General features: G+C 37.9%; 1 protein-coding gene across 9 annotated transcripts in view; it reads left to right on the top strand.

Moving 5' to 3' along the window:
• stxbp5l (syntaxin binding protein 5L) overlaps positions 1–21,882 on the top strand; it is a 155,527-nt gene that overhangs the window by 131,054 nt on the left and 2,591 nt on the right. For 3 of the 9 annotated variants that reach the window (XM_042731146.1, XM_042731147.1, XM_042731149.1), the window contains 9 exons: positions 510–614; positions 4,981–5,034; positions 7,694–7,876; positions 13,190–13,288; positions 17,559–17,798; positions 17,897–18,260; positions 19,546–19,711; positions 21,060–21,171; positions 21,625–21,845. In XM_042731146.1, coding sequence (XP_042587080.1) covers positions 510–614; positions 4,981–5,034; positions 7,694–7,876; positions 13,190–13,288; positions 17,559–17,798; positions 17,897–18,260; positions 19,546–19,711; positions 21,060–21,171; positions 21,625–21,845 — 1,544 coding nt within the window. The remainder of the gene's footprint in view (positions 1–509; positions 615–4,980; positions 5,035–7,693; positions 7,877–13,189; positions 13,289–17,558; positions 17,799–17,896; positions 18,261–19,545; positions 19,712–21,059; positions 21,172–21,624; positions 21,846–21,882) is intronic. The other 6 variants (XM_042731151.1, XM_042731152.1, XM_042731153.1 and 3 more) reach the window with 4 other exon arrangements.

Genomic DNA, 21,882 nt, shown 5'->3' on the forward strand with positions numbered 1-21,882 from the left:
AGGATGTTGGTTGTATTCAAAGCGCCACCATTGCTGTCTAGAGTGCATGGAATGGTGCGCTGAGATTGGTTGAGCGGATACCTGTACAGTATATCACGTTCTCCAAAAAAGGGAGACTGGCATTTGTCGCGGTTTGAAAAAAAAGGGAGAAAACATGACCTAATAACTCAGCAGGTATCGCATTTTGCGTAAAATTAAAAATGGACTTTTCAATACCGACCAGATACAATACTGATTTTGGCGGAAACTCATAAAAAAAAAAAAAAAATTACGTTTATCGCATTTTGGAACCAAACTCTTCATATATTTTTGTATTGTTTTAATATTATGTTTTATATTTTTTAGAATATGCTTATATTATTATTATCGGAATATTTTAAAATTCCTTGTGTGTGATTTTCTCCACTTTTAGCATCCTGTTCTGGATCCCAATGACCTATAACAAGCTGTTTGGCTGTATTTAATTGAGCCTGGTATGTGACAATGACTGTGTGATCTCTGATTTCCAGCACCCTACACCCCTTCCCTCCATAATGACCCTCGAGGCACAGGGGAACCTGTGTCCAACCTACGGTCCTGCCACTACAGTCCTGTCTTTTACCTGTTGGACAATGGTAAGAATGTGTCCAGCCCTTTAAAACACCCACACACAGCAGGCCCACGGCTCATGTGCTTCTCCGTCTGTGTGTGTGTGGGTGTTTGTTTGGGGGTTGCATGCTGCAGTAGAAGTAGCCTCACGCTCGTAGTGCCCTGTGCTACTCTCCGTGCTGCTGAGGTGTAGGTGTAGGTGTGTGTGTGTGCGTATGTGAGTATGTGTAAGTGTGCTTCTGGTTTGGCTATTTTAGGCATGTGTGTGATCGATGCATGGTAGTAGGTAGTATGTATTGTGTGTGTTGATGAGAGGGGTGATATTGTGACTGTAGCCCAGACAGAGCATTGATCATTGAGGTCCAGTGGGGTCAGATGACACTTATTTTTTTTTAAATGTAAATAAAGTCTGTTTTCATTTTTGTCATATGTTGTTTCCATTGGCTGACTTGACACAGAACTACCAAATTTTGCTATAAGTTTGATTGCATCATATAATAATTCCTATTAGTAGTGTCTGTTAGTAGTGTAATAGTGTAATTGTCTGTTTGGTTGTCTTTAATTGATTTTCCCATACATTTCTGCCATATTTACATAAACTGACATTCACCACTGATAAGCTACTATTAAATATTGTAGAAACTTTATTTTCTGTGAAGTCACTTTGCAACGATTTGTATTGTTAAAAGCGCTATACAACTAAACTTGAATTGAATTGAATTGACATGATATTGAATTGATTATTTTTGGTTTTACTGAATTTCAAAATTAAATTTGAATTCAACATTTTGCTTGCTCTTTAGAATGAGCAGTAGTCCTCTCTTTTCACCCAGTTTGATTTTTATTTATTTTTTTCAGTTCAAGAATTAGCATTAGCATTAGCATTAGTGCTGTTGGCATGGCTAGTTTGGGTTTGAGCCACAGGGTACAACAGGGCTAAAGGCATTAAAACATTAAGAAAAAGTTGTATTTAGGTACTCCCATAATGTATACTTGCAAACAAAAAAGAAACTCAAAGAATATATTATTGAATATTGATGGAACAACACATTAAATAGGAAACAAAATCATAAAATGTGTTTGTCTGGTTTTATTAGAAACCATACAAATATATGAGGTGCTAAGCTTTTTATCCATATTCGGGTACAAATACTTTAGCAAAAGTAATGTATTTTGAATAATATTTAAGTTAATACTTGTTCAAAACAATCACTTCAGTAAAGTTTGTACCATTTTTTGTGCATTTCAATGAATAAAATAATTTAAATTATGTAAAACATACATACATTCATTTTAAAAGTACAAAAAATAAAAGACAAAAATTCTGAAAGCTTTTTTCACTGTTTGAAGGAGATTTTTTAATAATTTAATATGACTACGGTAGTAACAATAAATAGATTTTATTATATGATTAATACCATATTTTAAAATATGATGTTTTCATGCTTCTTAATAAATTATACTAATCAGTAGAATCTAATCTCAAACTGGAAAAAACAAACAAACATACTTTTATATTCAGTTATTACAACAACAACAACAACAAAGGTTAAATAGTTAAAACAGAAAACTGTTTAAAAAAACATGGTGCTACAAATCAGCCAAATTTCCACATGCAGAGTGAAATGCGGATATTTAATAAAATTAAATTAAATGCACCTACTTTTGTACCCTACTATTTCAGTTTAGATTAACAAAATCAGTTCTAACATGTAGCTTTTTTGCAAAATCTCACTGGGCTCATATTGTACAGCATGACAAACAAAACCTGTAAAAGAAAAACACTTGCTTTAGTTAGACCCCAACAGGCTCTCAAGAGTTTTTCTTTGGCCCTCAGTAGCTCGGCCATCCATGCTTGTACAGTTTGCACATTTACAATATCTTACAATTGAATTAATTCATTGGTTAACTTATTTTACCAATGATTAGTGCTCTAGTTATTCTGTACATTGATAAAGTTTAAGTTTTGTTAAACCTTTTAATGAAAGGCATAGCAAATACCTAAAATTTTAAACTTGTAGTTAGATGCAACTAATGTAAATGGATTTATATAACTACACAAATGTGCCAGACTGCAAAGCTTTGTCTCGGAGAGCATGGCAGAGAGAATGGCTACAAGCATGAGAATTATACGCTAATAATGCTTTTGTTCACTTTTGAAAATGTGCTGCATGTGAATGGCCTTAAGTGTTGGCTCAATTAAAAAAAAAAAATACTGGGTCACTACAAAGGTCACCAAATTGATGATGCTAAGTAGTGACGTGTTCTTTTGCCAGACAGAAGTAAATGAATGTATTTTTGATGAGAAGCTTACAAGAGAGGAAAATGCTGAAGATTTGACATTTTATTTCAGCAACAACAACACTGTGGCTCAAAAATGCTAATGCATGCTTCTGAGAATGAAATTCCTCTGAATTCATCATAGAGTCTGGCGTCTGCATCTTTACTCCTGAAGTATATCCGCCTCTACGAATTAGCGGAAGATGACGTGTGCTGAAAGCAAAGGAGTCGGTAATTCATGCAAATTGCAGTGCAGGATAGCAGAAGACATTTTTTTTTAAATATTTCCAAAAACAATCCCAAATTACCATTCATCCGAGTCAGGCTTACAAAGGAGTCAACGAAATTGCTCGGAACGTTCTAACTAGCAGCTAAACGACTCCTGAAATTGTGCCCATGGAAAAAAAAAAAAAAAAAACAATAATACAGGGTGGCCACTTGAGGTCTGACATTGAAATCAGTGGATGCCAGCTGTTATGTTTGCCCTTGTAGCTGTGTCTCTGGATAACAGTAACAAAAGATGTCCAACATGGGTTTATTCAGACAGAGTCTATACACACAAAACGCAGGGAGGATATAGTTTGCAAAATGTCTTTAATGTGCTGCACTCATATCAATGTGTAGGTAGCCCACACTTCCTGTGGATCTCTCTTTCATGTTTACACACCTGCACATGTGTGCACAGGCTGATTTTATCAGTGTAGAGAGTAATGGGAAGCATTCCACATCTAAGGCACAGGTTATTGATCCCAGAATGTTAATTACTGCCAATTTCAGGAGCAATTTCCGCCTTGTCTTACACTCAAATCTCATCGAACTCCACATACATGGAAGAAGAGATGGAGAGAGAGGATGATCTATCTATCTATCTATCTATCTATCTATCTATCTATCTATCTATCTATCTATCTATAGCATATATATATATATATATATATAGAGAGAGAGAGAGAGAGAGAGAGAGAGAGAGAGAGAGCGCTATTGGTTTGGTTTGCTAGTATGATCCAATTAGCAGGGGTTAGTTAATGCCACAAGTACACCATTTGGTGTACTTCTAAATATCATCTTCCATTCAAATTAAAAATTAAATTTTTTTGCAAGTAACTTAAAGGACTCTTAAAATGGTAAAATGGTAGCCTTGCTCCGGCCAAGATGAATGGGAGTGCTAATGGATAGCTTTCTCCAGATATTATAGACCTCTTTGGTCAACATAGGAAACCAAATTGCATTCATCAAACCATTTTGTGGAACCCATAAGTGGAAAAGCATTAGCACCCTGTTGAAAATGACATTCTAAAATCATATCCTCCTTTAAAACCATTTAATCGAAATGATGCTTAGGAAGAGAGTGTCATCTTGGGAAGTATTCTGCTCTATGTGTTTAGTTTTCTGGAGTACATCATATAAATAGTGACTTTGAGAGACGTTCTTTGGGATACCATGCCTGGTTATTAAATTTCTTTGCCTGCATAGCATTGGAAACGGATGTTGAATTAGTTTTTGGATCCACTCATACATATTTTTTCAAAATTTCTTTTAAATCCCATTTCAGAAGTAATTCTTGCCATATTAGACATTCAGCTCAGTATACTCTCTAACCTTTGCGGTGCAAAATGCTTGCAAAATGTTGACCTCTCTTTGTTTATCCGATTACACTTTAATTTGAACCTCTATGTTTGTTTTACTAATTGTGTTTGCATGCACACACGTGATTGGTTTCTGTGCGGTTTTTGTGGTTTCTGTTCAATACAGTACAACAGATCCAATCTGTATATTTTGCAGTTATTTTCATTGATTTGTGAATTTGTTCCTATCAACATGGTAGGAAACAGAAATTAAAAAAAATGATTTTGACTTATGCGTTTGAACTTAGATGCGTTCTGCATGCACGTGTTTGCTTGTCTAAAACAGACAAATCTGTTTATCTGGTGGCAGTATGCGATCAGGCATGACTGTCGAATGAAACATTACATGTCAGTGTGTACACCTGCATGTGTTACATTAAATGATTTTCTTTCTTTGATTTTAATTTGAGCTGATCTCTTTATTTTGCCTTTTGTTTTGTTTTCTTAACTGGATTAATTGCCCCTTTTTGTCCTATTTTTGTTTCAGTCAAGGGACCAGGCAGAAAGTTAAGTCTACCCACAGATCTTAAGACTGATCTTGGTACGGTAGGCCGAACGCGAGCAGACCTTTTTGCTTATTTGTGCCTTCGATGCATCAACTTTCTCTGTTTCCATCCTGTTGAGAATGACACGATGAAGCCCCTTGTCTTTGCACTTTACAGTTCATATTTAATGCATTTTTATTCTTTCACTTTCATGACGTGGCGCAAAATTTCCCTCCTCACATCTCTGCGTGTGGCCTTTTTTTAATTTTATTATTATGCTTCTCAATGTACATTTTGCAAGTGTTTACAAAGGTGGTTTGTTCAACATACTCATTCTTAAGTTAAGAAAGGTATCACTCTGAAATCTTGCTCTTTCGCGACTTGTTCATCCTTTATGTCTTAAAGGCATTGCTCCATCGTAATTGGGTCATTCTATTCCTCAGAACATGCTCTAACCCTATTGGACCATTCTCTAACTCTATGAAAAGCCTGCTCATTTGTGATTGGACCATCTTCTACCTCTGAACGACATGCACTAATGTAATGAGATCATTCTCTGCAAGTGAGCTTGCCTCATCGTGACTTGGATCATTCTTTAGCCTTGTACGGAAATACTGCGAATTGTCTCACTCTGTCTCTTTCACTGAATATCTTTCCTTGTTCTCTTCTCCTTTTTCTTTCCTCTTGTCTGGCTTTTTGTTTCATGCTAGGCTGTGACTAACACACCTCTCGCTGAAGGCTGAACAATTTCCTCTCCAATTTCTTGTGCCAAACTTGACCTAATGTGTAATTATGAAAGTGTTCCTTCAACAGGTCGAGCTGTGCAGCATTACAAAAGAAAATAGACCATCTGGGCCATGAATGATTACACTTGCTTCAAATCCTTGAAGGTTTTCGATTTGTGCTTGGAAAAATATTAGAACTTAGAAAGGGAGTCGTGGGTCATTTTGTAATATGAAAATATCTTGAAGGTTTAGGTCATAAAAACAGAAAAAGGACATAAAAAATCAATACTTATTAGAAAGCCCATTTATGAGTGTTGTGAGTGTAATGTATGTGTGTGTGGCTCAAATGTGTGTCTACAGGTAGGTTGTCTGTAGTTTTGTGCTTAGAACTGTCTCCCCTTGAATGCACCAAGGCTTTTGTAATACTTTTTTTTACAAAAATAAAACACAGACATACACTATCATTCGTAACTTATGATTGGTAAGATTATTTAAAATGTTTTTGAAAGAAAAAAGTCTCTTTAACGGTGCATTTATTTGACTGACACAGTTTATAATGTGAATATTGTGGGAATATTATTACAATTTAAATTACATGTTTTCAAATGTAAACAATTTTAAAATAATATTTATTCCAGTGATGACAAAGCTGAATTTTCAGCAGCCATTACTCCGGTCTTCAGTGTCACATGATATTTATATCATTATAACATGCTTATTTTAGTGCTCTTAACTTTTCTTATTCGCTTCTTTGTTGAATATAGATGGGTTTCTAATTATTTTTTTCAAAACCATAAAATATTTTATATTATTCCCAACACAAAAATTTTAAATGTCAGTGGGTAAATTATACTATAAAAACTTGTGCATACCAGAAAATATGAACTAACAAATGTAGTCTTTAAAATGATGATTTAAGTTTCTCAAACGTACTACAGATGGTGTTCTTAATAGTGCTTTGTTTCACCATGAGTCAGTGTCAAAGTTTTGGTTGCCAAGTCTACTGTGTGATATAAAAACGAGTAGAAATCCCACTGATATGAAATGACAGCAGACAGTCGTGGATTTGGATGGCTGCGTTGGCATGAAAATGACTGATAGATATAAAATGGAGGAAGGGAGGGAAATATACAGCTAGAATGTCAAGATAGTCAGGAGTCAGTCATAACCTAGAGGATACTGTGGAACATATAAACAGGCTGCCTCCATCTGAGAGCTTCTGGCTACAGATGTCTCTCTCAGGTAGACGCTAGTAAGACTTTGCTCCAGCTTTGTTGGAGGTAATGAAAAAAATGTGCTGTTTTAGATGCAGAAAGTTTGAATCTGGGTCTTTCCCTGCATACTCAAACAAACCTCCCTCAATTTCCTGCATAAACAGGCTGCAGATGGAAGCTTCTGTTTTTCTGTAAAAATCAAGTCCTCCACCTTCGTCCTTTCAAATGTCTGAGTTGAGAAGGGATGAGAAAGCCTCTCTGAATGCTTAATTTTTTGAACAGCTACCATTACCTGCAACTTTCCTTTCCTTTTCCATGTTTTCTCTTGTCCCTTTTCATTTTTTCTTTTTGTATTTTTACTTCTCTTTACATTTTCCTTTCCTTTTCCTGTTCATTGTTTATTTATTTTTTTCTTTTCCCATTTTACTTCCTTTTCTTTTTTGCCTTTTTATTTTCCTTTTTCATTTCCTTTTCTTTTCCCCTTTTTCTTCCCTTTCCATTATCCTTTTCCCTTTTTCCATTCCAATTGCCTTTTCCCTTCCCTTTCCATTTTCCTTTTCCCTTCCATTTTCCTTTTTCTTTATAAATCAGAATGATTTTTAGCTGAATAAAGCTGCTATTAAATGACTGCTTCCTCTTACTGTTAATGCTTCTCTCTCCTTTGCGGCTGCATTGTTTTCATCCCACTGTTCTCTTCACCTTTCTTTCTCTCTCACACACTCTTCTATTTCTAATCTCATTTGGGTTTTTTGATAATGCTATGCCCGTTGTTACAGATCATGTGAATGGACATTGCACTAGCCCCACCTCCCAGCCCTGTCCGACTGGGAGGGCCAGAGTCCCAGGGGGCCCTGAAGGGCCACGCCTTGCCCGCAGGGGGCCCGGCCGACCGCCCTTCCGCAAGGCCCAGTCTGCCGCATGCATGGAGGTCTCTTTGCCTGTGTCCTCCCTCACCGAAGGTGTGTGCTTGTTCTCCAGCTCCTTTATCCCTTTAATCCATTTACCCCCCCATTCCCCTAATGCCCATTGCCCTTATGCATGTTTAACACTCATCAAGGGATACAAGGAGGAGGGTATGGGGTTTTATTGCTATGTTTTCTGTCACTGTGATTTCACTGCCTTTTCTTTGGTTTTATTGTTTTGCTTTCCACTCTATTGGAAAGATTGGTGATTACTAAAGCCCTATCATGCCACACAGGAAGCATATCCCTTTTCCACTGAGCCGGTGCTCAACCAGGGGATCTGTGGACCTCTTCCAGCACCGCCAGAGCCACATTTGAGAGCTGAACAATGCTATATCTGCCCACAAATAAATATGGTACATCCTGGTCTTTTTTCTTGGTTTTAAAGGGATAGTACCCTCAAAAATTTAAATTCTGTCATCTACCATTTGACTTTCCTCTGGGGAACCTTAAAGGAGATGACTGACAGCCTCAGTCACCATTTAATTTAATTACATCATTTGCCATGCAGTAAAAGTCACTACAGTGTGGCGACATACACTCAAGACGTGACAGAATTCACATACTGTGCTTGTGAGGTTTCATACCCCCTTAAGAATGTTAAGTTGTGGGATGAGGTTGTTTCCCCTTTAAAAGATGTACTTTTGCTTTTTGGTCGGAGTCCATTAAAGTGGTTTAACCAGTTCACTGCTTTTTATCCAATTTCCATGTTGCTTGTGTTTGCATTAACACCTAAATGGGCTTTGTTGTTGTTGTGGCCAAGATGATGATGGCCAATTTAGTCACTCTCGAGATACCAGAGTTTTGGTAAACAGCAAGCTGCAGCATGGGTTGCCCAGGCAGAGACACGTATCATGTTGGGGTCACCACATCTATGTATTTGTGCGTTTAAATTAACACAGGCACTGTAGAAATTGAATGAAAAACCGTGAACCGACTGAATCACCTTAATGCACTCCAACCAAAAATCAAGCATAACATTCCTAAAAGGGAAACAAACTCAACATGCAAGTTAAGCACAGTAGGTGAATTTTGTCACATATTTATGTGTGTGCTGCTACACTGATGACTGCAGTAATTCTTCCTAACATTTCCTTATGTGTTTCAGGGAAAAGCTTAAGTCATATAGGTCTGGATTTACAATTAATGTCCATGTATTCATATCAAAACAGGACCAGATTGGGCTCTGGCACTGGCACCTTGTTGGTGGAAAAGGGGTAACAGAGTATCTTATGCACCAATTACCATACTGCATTTTTGCTGAAATTTTGGTGGAAAGTTTTTGTGATCCCATAATAGGTTTGTGTTATAAACTTTAATTTAACCTAAATCCCATTTATCCTGATTAAACTCAATATTAGGATGAATGGGATAAACGTTGATGAAATAAGTGTTATTTTATTAACCAGCCTTTCAAAAGTCAAAACGAAAAGAAGAAGAAACGGCACAAACCTTTCAAAGTGTGACTCACAAAAACGACTCAGCTTTTCAAGCTTTGGGGATCTTCTGTCCCTTTTATGTTTGAAACCGTATTTGTGCTTCAAACATAGAGGCTGAGGCAGACACCGCTGTGAGCCTAATTATACTTTTTGTTTTTAATGCTTTTAATTACTACCTCTACACACAGTCATTTGACAGGTGGGTTGATGATGTGAATTAAAAAATTAATGTAGGCAGTCTTTTCGCAAGCTTAGGTTGGAATTTACGCAACAATTATGGTTGTGGAATTATTTCTCTTTGAGCGTCTTTCATAATATGAAATGAAATTGCTGCTGTTTCCTCTGAATCACTAGAAGGGAATTTACCAAAATGAAATACATGGACAATCCAATCATCACTATCAACACAACATATTTCTACAAAACACATAATCAGAATATGTGCGTATGTTCAAATGTTTGTTCATATCACCTCCATATTTATATGTGTGAGTGTGTGAGTGTGTGTTACAAGAGCCCTGGTTTAAAGAGGTCATATCATGAAAAACAAATATATCTCTTTCTCATCTTTCTCCACCTTCTGCTTCTCATATCCTTGAACCTCAGGATAAAAAATATTATTATTATATTTAAGTCCATTATGTTTGTGGTATGACTCCTTTAACTGTTATGGTGGGCTTGCACGCAGCAAACGTGACTTCTGTATGTCTTTATCTCATGTCAGTTCTTTGTCCTTGTCAGTCATATATGTCCCCAAAAGCAGATGTCTTGCTCATATTAGTGTGATCTGTACAGCGGTAACGCATCACTTAGATCATATCCTCGCTTGGGCACCAACTTCCTGTCATTCACTAATCCAATCGCAGCGATAGGCAGTGTCTCCTCCTGTGCCGTCATCTGTGTCCATAATCCTGTTTACGTGAAGGACGCCAACCAGGACAACCAGCCCAAGTCGAACAGCAACGTACAAACAGTGTCACGGAGTTCATAAGGTTTTCACACTGACTGGACGGTTCCCAGAATGACGTGCTGTGCACTGATATTGCCTTAACCAAATAATCTCTATTTGATTTCATTTTTGAGAAAAAATTGTGATTTCTCACAAGCTAGTACAGTGTCTTCCCGTCACCCTTTTTTCTTTCTTTTTTATTTCCACCTGGGCAGTTTTGAAAGTGCAGTATTCATCTCTGAAACTCTTCTGCACAGACTCAGCTTGAAATTTTTTAACTGAATAATGTTGCGATATTCAAATGAATCCACATCTGTCTAGATATAGACAGACAGGTCCATTTTTTTTCCTCCACACTTGGAAAAGTGTTATTGTCCGTTAGAGGACTGCCTACTGCTTCTTTGGTCTCAACGTGTGGCGTGCGTCCCTATCGCTGCAGTAACAGGCATGTGGTGCCGCAGTGGGGTCGCTGGGATAATTAAAGGTCAATTAGCAGCAAGGAGAGCCAGGCCGTCGCTAATGAGACACGCTACAGGAAGAGAGAGCTGCGGGAAGTTGGGATACGTAGTCTCATATAAACAGCATTAAGGATGGAAAGACAAGCACACATACTTGATGTAAGCAAAATAAGGACAGTTACAGACATTTGTTAAGTCTGTAAGTCAATGAATAAGTGTTAGTGGATGGGACTTTCAATCATCCCATTGTCTCCCTGACATCTCGTTATCCCATTAAAATCTACTGAGTCACATCCCATTTACCAAAAAGAATCATTCACTGATTCATTTAGAGCATTTTCTGCAGGTTACATCATAACGGAAGTATGTGGCGATACGTGGGCATCTTTTTGTGAGTCAATCATTCAATCACACACTCATTTGATTAGTTTAACAAGAATCATTTGTTAACTTGTTAAAAGAAAAAGTTAGATGCCATGTTAAACTTTACATGGTTAAAAACAAGGTAGTGAGAGATAGACTACAGTGTTTACAATGGCATGCGCTGTATAAAGGTCCTAGATTAAATGAAATTTTCATAACAGTTTCATAATTTTCAAACAGTTTTATGGAGTTTTTGTCTACTGGAAGACTTTTTGAAAGACGTTGTCAGCTGAACAATTGGTAAGATGGTAAACAGCACAATCCATTGAACACACTGTACTTCTATAATTCACAGCCTTGTTTTCATTGCTGTCAGAAATTAAATATGGTGCTGCTGACTAAGGTCTATAAGACTAAGCAATGTTTATGTGTATACACAAACTATAAACACAGAGAGGATCAGAAAAACCACAACAGACAGAATAAAATGAATTTCCACAGAATTGTTTGCCTGTCCCACAGAGAGAGGGTGTTGTTGCTGTTTCTAATAACAGGTGTGTCATTTGGCTCCCCTGCAGTGATTGACAGTCAGTGACCTCAGCAAAAGAGTCCCAGAGAGAGTGAGAACGAGCGAGTAGATCATTTCTCTCAGCCATCTATATCATGAAATATTCACACTAACAGGCTAACAGGATGGATACGACTAATTATGTTCACAGTTCCCACAGATACACGTGCCATCGGTAGAAAAGGTCAATTTGCGTGTCTTCTCACAAACCTATATGTGATTTTATGTGTGACCGTTTTGCACTGTGTGAGAGTGGATTTGTGGGTTTGTTTTCAGTTTGCTTTGTGTTATATTGCTTGGGAAATGAATGCTGTGAGACATCAGAGTCCCGTCTTAGTCAGTGTTAATGAGATAGTTCAGCCAAAATGAAATTTGTCATTTACTCACCTTCATGTCTTTCTTAACTCATTAGACTTTATATGTTCTGTGAAAAAAAAAAAAAGATATCTTGAAGAATGTTCATGCTGCTTTTTTTGACTAGAAATGTCCCAAAAGGTCAACAAATCTCCATACCTTAAAAGTATTTATACACCTCATAATGTATGCTAAAGTGATGGGTCTCCCATGAGCTATTCATTCATTTTGAAAGACTTTTTTTATGGTAAAATGAAAGAAATGATTTGTTCACCTCTCAAGTCTTCTGGTCTTATAGACATTCATTCTTTTGTGACATGTAAGCCGCATAGGCTATGTAAAGGAAACAGAAATGATTACATGGGTGACAATGATGAACAACTCAGACAAGAAGACACAATTGAGTAGTAATTTAATCATGAATCATTTCTCATAATTTGTCTTTGGCTGGTATTGTCATAATTTTCTCATTTGGAATATGGTGAAAGTTGACACAAGTAGACGTGTTGGAGAAATTTGGCTATTGGAAATGTAACATTTTAATTATTTTTTAATAACTCTGTATATATGAATGAAATGACTTGAATAAAGTTTTATTCATTTTGCTGAACAAGATTCAAAGATCCTAAAATTATCTGATCTTCCCATTACTAATACACCATTTAACAAGTTTTTGAACATTTTGAAGGCAGTATTATAGGTTTGGAATGACATGAGTTTGAGTAAATGATGACATGAGTGAAATGTCCCATTAATTATTGTGATCACAAACACACACACACACACACACACACACACATATCATATCACAGCCCAGAAAGGATTTCATTCTGTTGACGGTTTTAATTATCCTTTTATTTTATTGTACTTTATTTATTTATTTATTTGGCTATCTAATCTACTAAAATGTTGTGGGCAGGTATTTGAAAAAATATCGACCTGTCAGGACCCTTCTTTCTTTCTTTCTGGCATATTGGTTTATCTGTTTTCTCTTTCTCTCTTTTTCTGTCACTCTCTGTACGCCGTGATGTTCTGGTCATGTCTTTTTGGTGTTTTGGTATATGTCTGACATTTGTGTCTATGTATGTGTCATTTTGTATGTTGTGGTCATGTATGGTTGTATTTACGTGTGTGTGACTGTGGCCGTTGGGGTTTCGTGTGTGTGCGTTTGATGGATAGGTTATGCGTCCCGACGAGCCATGCTGCAGCAGTTACATGGAGTCAGTATGTACTCTCATGATGAGCATCACATCACCACCTACTCCTGGAGTGAGAGAGGTAAGGAGGGGCTTTTTGAGGGTCACAAGGACCACTCACCCTGTAGCGTCACGTCTCACTCCGTTCCGTCCTGTGGCTCATAGTTGCTTGATCAGAACCCCTCTCTCGTTACGTTGAATGATGTTCAGAGTCTCACCATGCTCTTCATCTTCAGGTTTGGATTTACACCGTAGTTGCTAGCAGCTGAACATTACAATAATGTCTGCTTTGTGTTTCACACCAGTCTCTGTCGATCTGCAGTGTTGTCGGCTTGTAGTCGTCTGTCCATCCCACACACTGTGACATCTCCAAGACACAGATTAAATCTAGTCCTGGACTACATGTGACAAAAGTTATCCGTCCAAGGCGAGGCTTAACCTGTTTCAGGAAAACACTTTCTGTATGTCAATGTCTAAGGGAGGTCTGATGATTCTGTCAGTATTATCAATCATTAATGTTGTCATAAATGTATAGGTGAATGTTGTGAGGTCATTCTTAAAACAAATTTTGTTCTTTGATGTTAAGGATTCTAATTGGGGGTTAGTGTTCACAGAAAAAACATAGTAAGGTGTGCTATCATGACCATGATGATGGTTTTATGTGTTTTATGGACATGTGCACCTTCACCAGGAAAAGAAAGAGGACCTTCACTGGGCCATAGCAGAGTTGTTCTCAAGAAACAGTGCTGTTTGTGCAAGAAAATAAATTCATTTGTTTGTTTATTTATTAATTTAATGCCAAAACCCTAAAAACACTACAGATTATAAATTTTGGGTTGGTAAGAGCCTTCAATGTCATGGCTGCATTTATTTGATCAAAAATACCTGTAATACTGTACGAAATATAATCATTTATTTGAAATAGACCTTTCACTCTTGATCAATTTAAATATATTTATTAATAAAAGTATTAATTTCTTAAACTTACTAAGTCAAAATATTTGAACAGTAGGGTAAAATTGTCAGGGGTGCAGTGTATAATGAGTTCACAAAGAAGAATTCTTTAATCCATAATAACACACGCACAACTCAACTTTAACACTGGACGAGGGAACACATGACAGACTAGAACTAAATACACAGGCAAATGAGGATAATTAAAAAGACACAGGTAAACTGAATGACACAATCAAACATGAGGGAAAACTAGGTCACACAGAGCACATGGGGAAGAAAACACAACAAGTCCAATGGGGTGTGACAGTCCGCCCCCTTCCCAGAAGGCATGACCTCAAACCTCGAGGAACAGCAAAGGGAGGGACGGAGGGGGACTTATGAGGAGGACAAAGTTGTGGATTTGGGATGGTGACAGGGGATGGCAAAGGGCTGCCAGGAAGGCAGGCAGACAATATTGGAGGAGGTTCGGGAGGAGGATGAACACCTGGGAGGGGGACGATGAATGGAGTCCAGGGCGGAGACGATGGAGGGAGGAGTCAAGGAGGAAACAGGAGGAGCCAGGGTGGATCAGGTGGAGGGAGGAGCCAGGGAGAAAACAGGAAGGAGAAGGAGGAGCCAGGTGACGACAGACCGAGCCGGAGGGACGAGGGAGCCTGGCGGAGGTGGTAAACTGACGGGCCATGGTGGAGAAGAGGGAGTAAGGAGCCATAGTGGAGAGGCTGGGTCGAAGGGCCGAGGCGGAGTCCAAGACTCAGAGGCTCGAGGTGGAGACAAGGAATCCTCCAGCCATGACGCAGATGGAGACTGGCAAACCCGCGTCGATCCCACCGCACAGATGGTGGGCTGAGGGTGAGCAGAGGGGCTGCCAGGAGACAGCAATGGCAATGGCGAGAACTGGTGCAGAGGTGGTGGGAGAGGGAGGCTGGGCAAGAGTTCAGGATGCTCAGGGACAGTGTATGCTGCCCACACAGACCACAAGGACACTCCCTACACTGGGAGCACCAGTGACAGGGGTTATGCATCTGTGGTGATTGTATGACAGGCAGATAATTCAGGGGATGTTGTTAGTTTGGGGTGGGTAGATGATGGGGTGAATTTTTGCATATACATCCCAATCATAGTCCACTGAGCTCGGGTTACCCTCAGCCATAGTGCAGTGGGTGGTGCTTCCCTCCACACTCTCGCTGTCCATAGCGATCTCCCCTGGGGCGAGCTCTGTAGCTGGCTCTTGCATCTAGTCTAACGTCACAGGCACTGGCTCCGGGGTGATCCTCAGCTCTTTTACTCCATTATGCGATGGCTCATTGGTCACGGCAGGCTCAGGCTCTCCATCATCGGTGGGCTCTGGCTTTTGTTCTCCGCAGCAGGGTGATGTTGGGCTGGGCTCTGGTTCCTGTCGCGTTCTGGATCAAGGGAAGGACGCTCTTCAGACACCGAAACATGGCCTCCCTCCAGTTCAGTCTGGCAGTGTCTGGGAGGTCCCCGGGCGATGGTAATTTGCCCCAATCCAGAACAGCGATTTCAGCCTCTCATCGTCAAATGAGGAAATGACTGCAAGACAAGTAAATCTGAGGGTGAATGTTACCCCGCCCATTCCATTCCTTTCTTTTTTTTTCTCTTTTGAGGTCCAGTGTTCTGTCAGGGGTGCAGTGTATAATGAGCGCACAAAGAAGAAGATGAACGTAAACAGTCTTTAATTAATCCACACAGACGGTATCCACAGAAGGCAGGCAGGTAACATGCGCACAACTCAACTTTAACACTAAACAAGGGAACACAGGACAGACTAGAACTAAATACACAGGCAAACGATAAGAATTAACAAGACACAGGTAAACTGAATGACACAATCAAACATGAGGGAAAACTAGGTCACACAGAGCACATGGGGGAAGGAAACACAACAAAAGTCCAATGGGGTGTGACAAAAATGCTACATTATTTCAAACCATTCATATTTTCTTACTATTTGAATTTCTTACCATTTGAAAAACATTTCTGCTGAACTTTCAAGATGTTTTGAGGCTAAATGTGGGAAATTTAAATGCAATTATTATTAATAATGTTCTTAGCTAGTGCATAATTTATAGTCAGTTTTCCTGTTTTGTGTGAAAATTAATCACTATCATTTTTTTTATATATAAATGTATTATAAATAAATGTATTTATCTAGTTAGACACTAAAGAGATACATCTATTATATAATGTTATTGGGTGCAGTACCAAGTTAATTTATTTACTCGTATGTTTGAATATCATGGGAACACGTAGCACAAAACACTGTTTCATGAGAATGACCCAGAAGCAGAAGTTTAGTATTTAAGTAATAATAAATTATAGAGGTCATTATGATATATGATAAATGGCATATTATAAAATATTGTAACTGATACCCACAACTTTTCTGATATACCTACAAACATTTAGTATTCACTCCACAAATTACTTTCCTTTCATCACTACACACACAAACCCATGTTCTGACATTATGACAAATGTCTGTCAGTGTTTCTTATAATGGGTTTATGTTATGAGAATGCAGTACACTTTTGTTCTGCAGGATTAACAGGATTCTCAATGGAAAACAGTACTCAAATTCTAATATAGAAATGTTGTTTCCTTTTAATGCGTGACATAGTACATCGATACTGAATGTCAACTGAGACATGGCAATTACAACAACCAATCATATATTGTCAAAATACATATTGTATTGCAACAAAAATCTTGCTATTTTTGCTTGTTTTTTTTGTATTTTTTTTTCATGACATATTTCAGATTAAGATAAGTGGGAGAGAGAGAGAGCGAGAGTTTAAATAATCAAATGAAGCACAAATCAGGCAAGTCCAGAAACATTTTTATGTGTAGGCCTGGCTATATGAATATGCAGTGAATAAGAACCTGGAAGCATTTCAAGGTCAAAAGGACAGTAAAGACAGTGAATGGGTTTGAAATTGTGAGAGTGTGTTCTGTGTGTCCTCTGTGCATGTGAATGAAATCTGTGACATATTTGATCATGTGAACAGGAGAATTTTAAGATGTGTTCACTCGTTATGTATGTGTCACCCTGTCCTGTACGTACATTATTTAATGTTTTTACCTTTTCAATAACAAATCTAAAAAAACAATAGAGTTGTGTTTGCAATTGCACATTTGTACCACTTTATTATTTGGATTCTGGTTGATGTGGTTTAAATGTAATTGTGAACAGACATATGGAGTGACTCCACTTTCAATTATTCCAATTATCCTTCTACCATCTTTTTCTGTTATCTTTTCACTCTCTACTATTCTTTATCTTTTACTACTCATCCGTTTGCCCTCTATCTTCCATCATTCTTGACATTTCTCCCCCACCCTCTCTTTTTTCTCTCCCCTTCTCCATTCTTTCTCAGAGAGTCGAGAAAACTCATTCAGCCGGTCACGGAGCTCTAGCGTTTCCAGCATAGACAGAGAGACTAAAGAGGCCGTAACCACCCTACAGTTTGCAGAGTCATACGGGCGTAAGTCAGACACCCTGCCTACACCATGCTTGTGGGTGGGCACGAGTCTGGGTCTGGTGCTCATCATCCCAATGTCCATTCCTACGGACGAGCAGGAACGCCAGGAAGACCCCGTTACTGTGGCCCCCACTGGTATCTCTTGATTTCTTTCTTTTTCTAATTCGTGAATGCCTCTGAATGCAATAATCCTATCCTCATGTTTTTGTTCTCTCTCTGGTTTTTCCTCTCAGGCACAGTGTTAATGCTGAAGGCCTCCGTTCTGCGGTTTGCTTTTCTGGACTGTGGAGGTGCTCTTATCAACAGTCCCTATGAGGTGTGGCGGGACCAACATGCCCCTGATGACCCAGATCGACCCCGCAAGCGGAAACTGGTCAACTTCTCGCCCTCGTCTTCTCAAGAAGCTAGTGGAGATGGTCACTTAGCTGTAGTGTGTTCAGAGAGGCAGGCCAAGGTCTTCTTCATGCCCTCCCAGGCATGTCTATATGTGCATAACATCACTGAGTCATCCTTCGTGCTGCGGGCTGACGTGGTGTCGGTTTGTAACAGCGTTTGTCTGGCCTGCTTCTGCGCCAATGGACACATAATGACTTTGAGGTATGCATTGACTTTTTTTTTTTTTTTTCAAATGGGAAACTGTAGAGAGCTCAGGGCTTGTAACCAGAAGGTTGCTGGTTCTAGTCCCTCATTTACATTTCTAATATCTAAACTGGTGATCTTTTGTGAGCCTCTCTGTGAAATCCAGGCTAAAGTCTCAAAATCTAATTATGAGATAACAAGCATCAAAGTTTGATTTCAAACATTAATGTCACTATGATTTCAATCTTTGACATGGTCTTACTCAGACAATAATAAATATATCAATGTAACATTTTCACAGAATGTTCTTAACATTTATGAAAGATGATTTTATACATAAAACAGTAAATCACCTAAAAATTACTTTAGCTGGGTTTTCAAAGACAGGGTCACATTAACTGACATTAAAAAATATATATATATAAATGATTATTATTAATATTATAAATGAATTGTTGTTATTATTATTATTATTATTATTAAAAACTAAAATAATATAGGAACATATCAATTAAAAGCTATATAATTATTATTATTGTTGTTGATTTCACAAACTGAGGGACAGGTAAAAATGCCTGTGGTAATTAACGGAATTATTAACTGAACAGAACTTAAGTTCTATTGATTGTCTTTGTGACATGAAAGAGGGAAAATTTAGAATTATAAAAAAAAAAAACATTATAGAATAAAATTCAAATGAATTTATTATAATTATATCCAAGTTTTCATCCCAGTTATGACCATGTAAACCAGTAAACACTGGAAAAGGGTCTGTTTCTAAAATCTATACAGCAAAAATGTAGACTGTTCTAATTCATTCACACTTTTCTATACAGAAAAATATAAGTGCTTTAGCGAGAGATGTGAGCTTTTAAACCCAGAACACCTTAGACTTCAGTTTTAAATGTATTACTGTAAACACGTTTGCTTGATGAGTAAACTGAGGTGTCTGTGGCAATCGACAGAATTTGACAGGTTCTGTCAATAGAGATTAACTTATATTTAGCCTGGAACATTCCTTTAATACCAGCTCAGAACCTTTTTGGTATCGATTTTTAGCCTAATCCAGATTACAGACACCAATTCAATCTTTCAATGAACTCTAAACCTCTAGTCAGAAGAGCTGAGCTGTGCTTTTGTTGGCTTCATTCTAAATCCTGCCTTCAGCGTGGTGTAATATTTTAGGCGTGAATTTCTTCATTCTTCGCTATAAATTAGAGTGTTTACAATGTCATTTCCGATACAAAGGATATTGGAATGCATTTGCTAAGCCTGTTATCTTATATGTGTGTATGTTTTACAGCCTTCCCAGTTTACGGCCTCTGCTAGATGTCAACTACCTGCCGCTAACGGACATGCGCATTGCTAGAACATTCTGCTTCACCAACGGAGGGCAGGCACTGTATCTGTGCTCCCCCACAGAGATGCAGAGAATCACTTACAGCCAGGAGATGTGTGACAACCTACAGGTGGCTGTGCCTCTGTGTGTGTGTGTGTGTGTGTGTGTATGCTGATGGTGGTTATTGAAGTGAAATGTCATGCTTGTCATGGATGCTTTGAGCTCTGCTGAGCTGAGCCCTGCTGCATCTCGGCTGTAATTTCTGCCACACAGGTTGTCATTCTGTCCTTTCCCTCCCTCTGTCGTTCCCTCTCTCTCTGGTTAGGATGGGAATAGCATAATGCCATACTATTCATTCTATTTTTGCAGTATGTACCATGTGCACAGTATGCTAATTTTTTTTGTATGCATCCGAAACTGAATCATGTCACTGTTCAAAAGTTTGGGGTTGGTACTATTTTTTCAATGTTTTAAAAGAAGTCTCTTATGCTCACCTCTGCTGCAATTATTACATTAAAAATGCAGTAAAATATGTAATATTGTGATATATTATTACAATTTAATACACCTGTTTACTATTTTAATGTAATTTATTTCTGTGGTGACTTTTCAGCAGCCATTACTCTTCAGACTCTTCAGTCTAGACTTCAATGTCACATGATCCTAATATGCTGATCATTCTTTAAATCATTCTAATATGTTGATTTGGAGCTCAGAAATATTTCTTATTAATATCAAAGTTGAAACAGCTGTGCTGCTTGATATTTTTTTATAGAAACTGTGATACATTTTTTTCAGGATACTTTAATGAATATAAAGTTCAAAAGTAAAGCATTTATTTGAAACATTATGTTTTGTATGATTATAAATGTTTTACTTAGACTTTTGATAATTTTAATATGTGGATAAATAAAAGAATTCAATTATTTCTTTCTTTAAATAATAATTAAAACAATTTTACAATCCCCCATTTTATTAATGTTAGCGTATGCTTCTCATAATGCAATGTTTCTGACTTGATCATTTATTTTCAGTTTGACAAATTCCTACCATGTTATTGTATTAAAATAATCCAATGTGAATTAAAATTGAAAGAAAAACAAAATCCCAAAGGTGACTGAAGGAATGAAGGCTACTTGCTCTCTTCCACACACAGCAATGTGGCATACTACTGTTTGATTTATTATTGCATAGTGCATTTTGCTTAACATACCATCTTTTAAAGTAAGCCATATTTAATGCATACTGTACAGTATGTACATAGCCTCTTTCTTTATAACTGTCTCTGTCAAACAAACAAGAAAAAGAGAGAGATTATGACTTGTAAAAACTATCCATTTTACATTGTGAAATGTGTAACTATACTGACATCTACTGGTGGAGTTTTGAATCGACTGTCCAGCTATCTCTTTCATTCCAACATTTGATATGATTTTGTCTATTTAACTCTTTGATTCACTATTCTTCATTAATTGCAGGAGATGTTAGGGGAGCTCTTTACACCCATCGAGACCCCTGAGGCTCAGAACCGTGGCTTTCTCAAGGGCTTTTTTGGCGGCAACGCCCAAACCTTCGACCGAGAGGAGCTGTGTGAGTGTAGTTATTTATGTGTGTGTATGTATGTGTGTGTGTGTGTGTGTGTGTGTGTGTGTGCAAGCATATACTCACAGATCCAGACCTTTCACTAACATAAAATCTGGTTAAGCAAGGAGGAGACTGTCTGATTGACATATAAAGTGTATAGAGACATATATATTCAAGTCTTTTAATCAGTTTTAATCTGTAAATCTGAAATAGTTCTCTCTTTTATTCTCTTTCTCACTTTTCTTACTCTCACTTTTCCTGGTTATAGTGTTATTTTAGTGTTGTTTATATACTAGTAATATTTTGAATTAACGTTTATTTTAATATTTTCGTAACGTTTATTTTTATATTTATATTTATTTTAATTAGTTAAATTACTTTTCCTTTTTTTTTTTAGTTTTAATTTTAGTTAATAATAACAACACTGCCTTGTTTCTCTATATCTCTCCTGCTCTGCAGTTGGAGAGGCAGCGGCGGGTAAGGCGTCCCGCAGTCTGGCACAGCACATCCCAGGACAGGGCGGAATGGAGGGCATGAAGGCAGCAGCAGGCGGAGTGGTGGGAGAACTGGCCCGAGCTCGCATTGCCCTGGATGAGAGAGGACAGAGGCTGGGGGAGCTGGAGGAGAGGACCGCCCTAATGATGACCAGTGCTGAAACCTTCTCTAAACATGCTCACGAGGTATGTAGTACAGCTGTAGTACACAAGAATGAGAAAA

This window comes from Cyprinus carpio, chromosome B9 (genome assembly GCF_018340385.1).
Source record: "Cyprinus carpio isolate SPL01 chromosome B9, ASM1834038v1, whole genome shotgun sequence".
In the NCBI taxonomy this organism is placed as follows: domain Eukaryota; kingdom Metazoa; phylum Chordata; class Actinopteri; order Cypriniformes; family Cyprinidae; genus Cyprinus; species Cyprinus carpio.